General features: G+C 49.8%; 3 protein-coding genes across 3 annotated transcripts; all 3 read left to right on the top strand.

Moving 5' to 3' along the window:
- Positions 1–1,998: 1,998 nt before the first annotated feature.
- Positions 1,999–2,518, top strand: Z520_12234 (uncharacterized protein; the record flags this gene model as incomplete). Its single annotated transcript, XM_016782721.1, has 2 exons — positions 1,999–2,249; positions 2,350–2,518. 2 exons carry the CDS (start codon positions 1,999–2,001, stop codon positions 2,516–2,518), a joined length of 420 nt encoding a protein of 139 aa, XP_016626203.1.
- Positions 2,519–2,910: 392 nt separating this feature from the next.
- Z520_12233 (uncharacterized protein) lies at positions 2,911–4,258 on the top strand (the record flags this gene model as incomplete). The annotated part of the gene is made up of 4 exons (XM_016782720.1): positions 2,911–3,001; positions 3,056–3,438; positions 3,495–4,082; positions 4,133–4,258. The coding sequence occupies 4 exons, from the start codon at positions 2,911–2,913 to the stop codon at positions 4,256–4,258; spliced, it is 1,188 nt and encodes a 395-aa protein (XP_016626202.1).
- A 1,041-nt stretch (positions 4,259–5,299) lies between these two features.
- On the top strand, positions 5,300–8,347 carry Z520_12232 (uncharacterized protein; the record flags this gene model as incomplete). Its single annotated transcript, XM_016782719.1, has 4 exons — positions 5,300–5,365; positions 5,415–5,699; positions 6,235–6,868; positions 6,915–8,347. The coding sequence occupies 4 exons, from the start codon at positions 5,300–5,302 to the stop codon at positions 8,345–8,347; spliced, it is 2,418 nt and encodes an 805-aa protein (XP_016626201.1).
- Positions 8,348–8,541: the final 194 nt, after the last annotated feature.

The following is an 8,541-nucleotide window of genomic DNA, read 5'->3' as shown; positions in this document are numbered from 1 at the left end:
AACCCGTTACCCTGGGCGGCTCTGATTCAACGTCGAGAATGTTCTCATTGACCCCGGTCTGGAGGCTTCGTACTCGTTCTCTTGGTCAGAGAATAGTTTGAAGGGGCAGGAGCCACAGAGTAAATTGTAGAGAATGGTTCTAAAAAGTGGGCACATCTGGACGCACTGACGATGCCATGAAACTCGGCGTTGGGGAGAGTCGACTCTTCGACTTGAACTTTCAGGCCCTGTCATCGTCACTAGGGAGAGCTGAAGAGCATCATACAATGCCTGCCTATTTGTGAATGTGGCACGGACTAAGTCACGAAAGAGCGTACCAATGTTGTTGAAGACCTTCATATGCTGGATGATGCACACCAAGTTATAGTGTCCACTCTTGGACACCAGAGATCGATAAAACACATTTCGACAGGCGCAAGATCGAAACAGTGGTTGGGCCCGATGTCTGGTGATTTACATCAACAGCTCTCAAAAGACAACATAACCAATATAGCTACTAGTGCCGAGAGTGGTGCTGAAATGAAAGATTCTCCCGCCAAAAAGGTGAAAGACAGTCCCAACACGACAGACGGGCCACGGATCACAATACATCCCCAATTTTGAAATGTACACTGCAACTTTAGAGTCACTAATTGTGATGATTTGAAATATTCTAAATCTTGGTCTCGTTGGCTGTAACACGCTTAAATGCCTGTTACGTGGCAAAATGCATGCGATCACAATCAGAGTGCAATACGCGCGCCAATCCTAATACAGCATTTTGGCCTGTCGGCACGTCTCAATGTTCCCCGGCCGTTTCCTAAGACGGAAAGACGTCAATCAAAGTTCTGGGCATTAGCCTGAGCTGGATGTTCGAAAATGAGTGGTCGAAGGAGCTTCGCTGGTATCTTGAGGAACGCCTGCTTCAAGATCCTGTGGCGCTGCGACACGCTAAAGAGGTACAAGAATGCCTGACCTTTGCTGAGCAACGCCTCGCATCCTTCATCGAAAGGCGGGCTGGGGGCAGAGACAACCTTGTCAGGTGATATACTCAGTCTTTCGATTCTCGAAGATTCAGCAGGTATGTCAATCGTTCCAAAGCTACCATAGGAAATTCTGGAGAACATTACTCTATGGACTCTTATGAAACAACCCGAACGTGTGGTCGTCATTCGCAAACTCCATCTTCCACGCACTATGCCATTCAGTTGTCCAACTAGCACGTTACTACGACAATACTCTAGTCCCAGCCGAGAGATACCTCACTTGGATATCAACGTAGACCCTTTAGCGTCCTGGTTCTATCGGGCGATCGACAGAGAGGTATTTCGTTTGTTACTCACCTAAGAAGTAAGCAGGTACAGACGGTGCAACTGTCCGTGATCATACTTAATATCCTTACGAGATAAAGAGGCTTGTACTTTTACCAATTTATCATAGGTATAGATTCCCTGACGACTTGTCAATCTCAACAGCCAACCCGTAGCCCAGCCCGACTCAACCCACATCTTAGCGACCCGGCCTGTATCAAAGCTTGCCATAAGCACTTCGTGTTACTAGCCATACTACTTGTATAGCTACTAATAAGAGGCATTTTAGAATTTCACATTCGCATCAACACCTCGTATCTGGCAAGATGAAATACAGCGGCTCTGATTGATGGATGTCAGTAACCCTCTGATCCTGACAGGTATCTACTAGATCTGCAGAATTCAGGAGGAATTCCACGAATCTTGCCCTTTTGAGATGCTAGGCCTGAGGACCGTTCCTGAAAATGGAGAAGTCGTGCGATCAACGCGAATTTACCCTAAACGCGTTAATAACCAAAGTTGCTGTTGCTGCCTAAGGTTGCCTTGCACTAGTAACAATTCCCGAGTACCGATCTAGTGCATGGCTTAAGTGTCAATGGCTAGTCACTCTACCTGTTTGCCTTATAATTGTGCGAAGTAGTAAGGAGGTAATAGGTGCCGTAATTGCAAAGTCCCTCATGATCACTCTGTTTTCTCCGGTCTGCTCAACATGGCCGAGGAATCTTCCAGCTCGCCCCTCAAATCAATCTGCCATTGCGGCGCGATCGAAGTGATTGTCCCTTATCAGCCGAATGAGATCAACGAATGCCAATGCACTATCTGTCGTCGCTACGCAGCTGCGTGGATCTACTACAAACCCGAAGAGGTCACCGTTAACAAGCACAAAGCTGGCAATGTAAAGAAGTACATCTGGGGCGATCGAGATATCTCCTTCAACTTTTGTGACAACTGCGGCTGCATGTAAGACTTTTCAATTAAGCATATATCTTCGCCTCTGTGCGTGAGCTTTCTAGGGGGGGGGTTACTCTTTCTGATCACCCAAACCTGACTGGGTCTGTAGGTGTTTTTGGTATCCTGAGCGAGACACTATAAACGAGATTGGTGTCAATAGCCGCAACATGGATCCCGAAGATCTCAGATATACAACGCGGAAAATCAACTTCGACACCTTTGGTACCCCGCTTAGGAAGCAGGAGACGGCTCATCCACAGGACATGGCTCGTTACTGAAGGATCTCTCCTCCGGACAGGAGAATTGTGTATATGAAGTCAACGAATCTACTCGGTACATCAATATTCATTCGCTGCCGGCTTGTTCGCGGTCGGCTTGTGCTCGGCACCGAGGGAATTGTTTCTCGAAGGTGGGGTTGATGACAATTACCGAAAATGGAGGGATCAGGTTGTTTCAATTTTCAAAGACTCGTGAAGTAGAGTTTCTGCACGCACTGAAATATCTACGTGGCGGAGTCTGGACAAGAAAATCAGAAAGCTATAACAGCGCCATCAAGTTCCTCTTCTCTCAAGCGTCTTTCCCTGACCCCAGCAGAGTGTTGAATCGCCACTACAAAAACATCAGGCTCGTAGCATTCAGTACCAGCGGTCTTCCACGTTCTTCAATCAAGATGTCGTTCGATAAGCAGTTTGAATCTGCCACCAAACCTGGTCCAACTCGAAAGATCGCTGGGGCGGTCACGATAGCAGCTGATGCTTCCGGTTAACAAGGCTATTTGTCCCCACAAAGCGAAATTTTGGTTAACAGCGATCTAGGTGCTATAATCTACCATAGTGCTAAGGGTTTTACGTCTGTCGACCCGGAGACTGCCAGAGCGATGACTGAAGATACCACGTTTTGGATTGCGTCATGCACAAAGCTTCTGACCACCATTTCGGCCATGCAGTGCGTCGAGCAGGGAAAACTAAGTCTCGATGATGATGTCTCCTTATTCTTCGATGAGTGGAAATCACCAGACATCTTAACGGGATGGAGGCAAGACACAGGGGAACCACACTTCAAAAAGGCAACGAAGAAAATTACGTTGCGCCAGTTGCTGACACATTCTAGTGGCATGGGGTATGACTTCCTGTCGCCAGACCTCATGAAGTGGCGACAATGGCGCGGCGAATTAACCCGCCCGGGGAACGGCGAGATTGTGAGATCATACCCTTTAAGATTGGCATACTTGAATCCTGACATACTTACCCTTAGCGGAAAGCATACCACATGCCTCTCTTGTTCGAGCCAGGCGAGGGCTGGAGCTATAGCTGCGGCATCGACTGGGCTGGCAAAATGGTCGAGCGAGTGAATGAAAATATGACGCTCGGGCAGTATATGAAAAAGAATATTTGGGATCCTTTGGGAATGGCATCCACAAGCTTCCGCCTTGGGCAGAACGAGAGGGTGCGCAGTCGACTGTGTGCCACAACCACCAGGACACCAGAAGGAGACCTTGTACCGGCTGACCCATACCCCAATCCCAATCCAAAAGACGACCTCGGCGGCGGGGGTTTGTACTCGTCTGCCGAAGACTATATCAAAGTGCTTATATCGTTGCTCAAAAATGACGGCACTCTCCTCAAACCGGAGACCGTAAATATGATGTTCACGCCACAGCTTTCTGATGAAGCTAGCTTGGTTGCAACAGTGACCGAACCAGGGGCAGGGCCCATGTTTCGCGGAGGAGTTGACAGTCCTGCGTGGAATTTTGGCCTAGGCGGCATTCTGAACATGAAAGACGTGGACGGTATTTGCAAGAAGGGAACAATGTCATGGGGCGGCCTTCCAAACCTTTTCTGGGTTCGTCGTAGCCCTGGATATGTCAATGTTTGAAGCTGACCATCATATAGTGGATCGATCCCACTGCCGGCAATTGCGGCATGTATGCCTCCCAGATTATCCCTCCAGGTGATCTGGAGTCAATGAATCTCTCGGTCGCGTTTCGCAGAGAGATCTTTGCTCGCTGTAGTGTCTGATGCGGATCAGAGGCGTCGACCGGAAAACTCCTTTGACAGAGAGGCATTGTGCGATGGAGTGGATCGGTCCTTCGATTGTCACCCAGTTGTTTTAATGTTTCCTGCTTCTGGGCAAGATGACAGCTTTTGCGAATCACATCAGCGGCGCGAATCGATCAAATCCCAGTTTTCATTCTTTCTTTTAGGATTGGGAGCGGATTGCGCTACAATCATGTTAGCTGCCGAGCGAGATGGCCCACTCTATTTCAAATGTCGGTGCGCCAGTCTTGATTATGTAGACAAACACCATACCAGACGCAAGAAATACATGAGACTTCGTCAAGCCGTGCAGGTCAGAAGAGTGGCAGGATTCACCGGTCAACCCGGAAACGGCCTAATGACATGCTAATACCCACTGCCGAATATGGGTAACTTGAGGATCTCGGGACAAGATCCCTTGGGCAGGCCTACATGGCCTATGGTAAGCCAAAACACCAGCTCACTGACTGAACGTGTATTGGAGGTTTTTACCATATGGGCCGACCACAGCGTTTCGCCCTTGGTCAAGACGAGCACAACTGCGGTCCTACCTAAGTAGAATAAGGTTTCATAACCATAGGTCAGCTGTCTACACAAAGGCAGTATCCATGTCCACTTTTGCGCCCTAGATTGACATGCTGACACCTTTCAGCAACGTCAGCCGAACAGTTCGACCGTTCAATCGATTTCAGCGCAGTTGGGACCAGAATCCCAGGCAATGGTAGGCCATGCTGGACGTGGGCACAGGTGTGCAGCATGGCACGATTCAAGATCGACGAGAAATAGCTTATGAGCTCGATATCAACAGGTTAGACCACCGACAGCCGGCTTGCGCCCTTCTGTCGACATCGCGTTAGCCAAGTTTAGGTTCTGCTTGCGGTTATATGAATGCTGCAACGTGGCTGTTCTACTATGGTATACAATGTATAAGTAACCCTCTCCTCACCATTGTGATCCGGTAAACAACCAGAAGCTGACTCCTGCCTCAATAGACCTTGATTCTGTTCTTTGAAAAATCTCATCATGCCAACCGGAGGCTGCCTTTGCGGTGAACTGAAGTATGAGTATACCGGTGAGCCCGTCATGAAGGTAAGAGTCATTGTCGCGGTCTCTTCAAGAATGTTGCTAAGTCGCATAGGCGATATGCCACTGCATAACTTGTCGACACGTTAGTGGCAGTGTGTTCACGACCAATATCGTTGTTCCAGAGGGGAATTTCAAGATCACGGCCGGAGCGCCCAAGACATATGCAACGACTCAGGATAGCGGCATGATCTTGACGTATTCTTTCTGTGCTAATTGTGGGTGTGTTATCAACAAGGTCGGGGATGCTGAGGGTTTTCGCGGTGTGGTACTCATCGTGGCTGGTTCTCTTGACGATACCTCCGGAGTTGAGACAGCAGAGCCGGGTGTGGAGTTTTATGTGAGCAGGCGAGCCTCATGGCTTCCAGCACTTGATGGCAAAGGGCAGTTGCAAGAATTCTCTTGATTTGATGGGTGGTAGCGAGGTAGATTGTGATGATGGTGCTCGCCGAGGTCGCATATGTCATCGGCTGACCTGCCCGGCATGTATTGGAGAGGGACAATCACTCTGCAGTTTCGGTCATTGGGGAAACGACCTCGTCCTCACGAGCTTCAGTCGAGTCTACTTGTTGAATTGTGCAAAGACGCAACGGGGCGATTTTTTCTATTCGCATATCTCCTTTGCCGCTTGAATGCATAAGGATGCGGTCGTCATGGATGAGCGCACACCCCTTATTACGACCGTCTACGTGACTCGGCGCCAGCCTAGGTACCCGCACACGACACTGAAACGTTTCTGCTCCATCGCTTTAGGAAGCAGTCTGATAGCCATTGTTATCTGCTTTCTTCTTCCGGTCGCCATCCTACCCCGTGGTCACGACTCTGTCTCCTCCTACTTTCCTTGGTCACGTCCTTATCCTCGCTCATGGCCGCAGAGTGCGGGCATCACCTACGAAGAACTTATTGAGCTGCTCCTCGAGACTCCCAATGAGGACAAGGCACGCTCATGGAGCGAGTATTATACGTCGGGTCCTCATCTTGCAGGCAAGAACTTGAGTCAAGCTCTGTGGACAAGAGAGAGATGGGAAGAGTTCGGTGTCAAGTCGGATATTGTCGCCTACGACGTGTTTATCAATTACCCGATTGACCATCGGCTGGCCTTGCTAGACGGGCACAAGGTCAAGTATGAATGCAGCCTGGAAGAAGATGTCATCGACGAGGATCCAACAACTTCATTGCAAGATCGTGTTCCAACATTCCACGGCTACTCGGCCAGTGGCAATGTTACTGCCCCATATGTGTATGTCAATTTCGGCACATATCAAGACTTCGAAGATCTACGAGCTGCGAATATTACCTTGGAGGGGAAGATTGCCCTGGCCAAATACGGCCGCATCTTCCGTGGGCTCAAGGTGAAAAGGGCTCAGGAGTTAGGTATGGTCGGAGTAGTCATGTACTCTGATCCGCAGGAGGACGGCGATGTTACAGAGGAGAATGGATACAAGACCTACCCAGATGGACCGGCTAGAAATCCGAGCAGCGTGCAAAGAGGCAGTACGCAATACATCAGTGTGTTTCTCGGGCCTCCACAACTGACCCTTGCTGACAGGCGCAGGCACACTCCCCGGCGATCCAACAACACCTGGTTATCCCTCCAAACCAGGTGTGCCTCGTGTCGATCCCCATGGCTCCACTCCTCGCATCCCATCGCTGCCCATTTCTTACGCCGATGCCCTCCCTCTCCTCAAAGCTTTGAACGGGCATGGACCCAACGCAAGCTCGTTTGACAAGGCCTGGCATGGCGGAGGTCTGGCTTACAAGGGTGTTGAATACAACATCGGCCCGTCACCAGACTCCGTTGTCCTCAACTTGATAAATGAGCAGGAATATGTTACCACGCCACTGTGGAATGTTATTGGTATAATCAATGGCACAGCAAAGGATGAAGTAATCGTCGTTGGAAATCATCGAGACGCCTGGATCGCAGGAGGCGCAGGAGATCCCAACTCCGGCTCGGCAGCACTGAATGAAGTTATTCGGTCGTTCGGAGAAGCGCTCAAGGCTGGATGGAAGCCGCTCCGAACAATTGTCTTTGCGAGCTGGGATGGCGAAGAGTATGGCCTTGTCGGTTCGACGGAATGGGTCGAGGAATACCTACCGTGGCTTTCTAGCAGCACTGTCGCCTATCTAAATGTGGATGTGGGGGCGCGCGGTACACACTTTGAAGCTGCTGCATCTCCATTGTTGAACAAACTCTTGTACGCGGCAACCGACTCGGTGCCATCACCTAACCAGACCACCAAAGGACAGTCAGTCGGTGATGTTTGGGATGGTCATATACGCACGATGGGATCTGGCAGTGACTTTACGGCCTTCCAGGACTTTGCCGGCATCCCATCGCTTGACCTCGGGTTTGGGAATGGTCCGAAAGACGCTGTTTATCATTACCACTCAAACTATGACTCTTTCCATTGGATGGACTCTTATGGGGACAATGGTTGGCACTACCATGCCACCGTGGCCAAAATAATAGCACTATTGACCGCGCAGTTGAGCGAGACTCCTGTCTTGTCCTTGAGCGCTCAAGACTACGCCAAAGGTCTCAGTGTCTATTTAGACGATGTCAAAGAGAGATCCAAACCGCACTTGGAAGGGTCGAGCTTCAGCTTCCGGGCGCTTGACAATGCTACAGCAGAATTTGGCAAAGCTGCCACGAAATTCGATGAATATACCACCGACTTGACAAAAAAGCTCGCGGAGGACGTGCCGTGGTGGGATTGGTGGAAGAAGGTGAGGCTCTTCTACGAAGTGCGGAATGCAAACGAGAAATATAAAACACTGGAGCGTCAGTTTCTCTTTGCTGGCGGTCTAGACAACAGGTCTTGGTTCAAGCATGTCGTCTTCGCCCCTGGCCGGTGGACTGGTTATGCGGGTGCTACCTATCCAGGCCTCGTTGAGAGCTTCGAAGACAAGAATATCACAAATGCAAAGAGATGGAGCGCAATCATTGAAGAGAGACTAGAGGCAGCCACAAATCTTTTGGGATAATATCTGGGCTGCAACAGTCAGCCCCGGTATGTCACTGACAGAGGCTTGCCAAGGATGACAAGGGACACAGGTGAAATTACGTCCTTCGTGTTGGGCCAGCGAGCCAATCTTTCTTCTCTTTACACGGGTTGAGCTTACCTAGGCAGTAACGTCGATATCTTATCGAGTCATCCTGTAGTACATTAAATTGCACA

This window comes from Fonsecaea multimorphosa (genome assembly GCF_000836435.1).
Source record: "Fonsecaea multimorphosa CBS 102226 unplaced genomic scaffold supercont1.50, whole genome shotgun sequence".
NCBI classification, from domain to species: Eukaryota; Fungi; Ascomycota; class Eurotiomycetes; order Chaetothyriales; family Herpotrichiellaceae; genus Fonsecaea; species Fonsecaea multimorphosa.
Note: the sequence above shows the minus strand (reverse complement) of the source record. Positions and strands in the feature narration are given on the sequence as shown.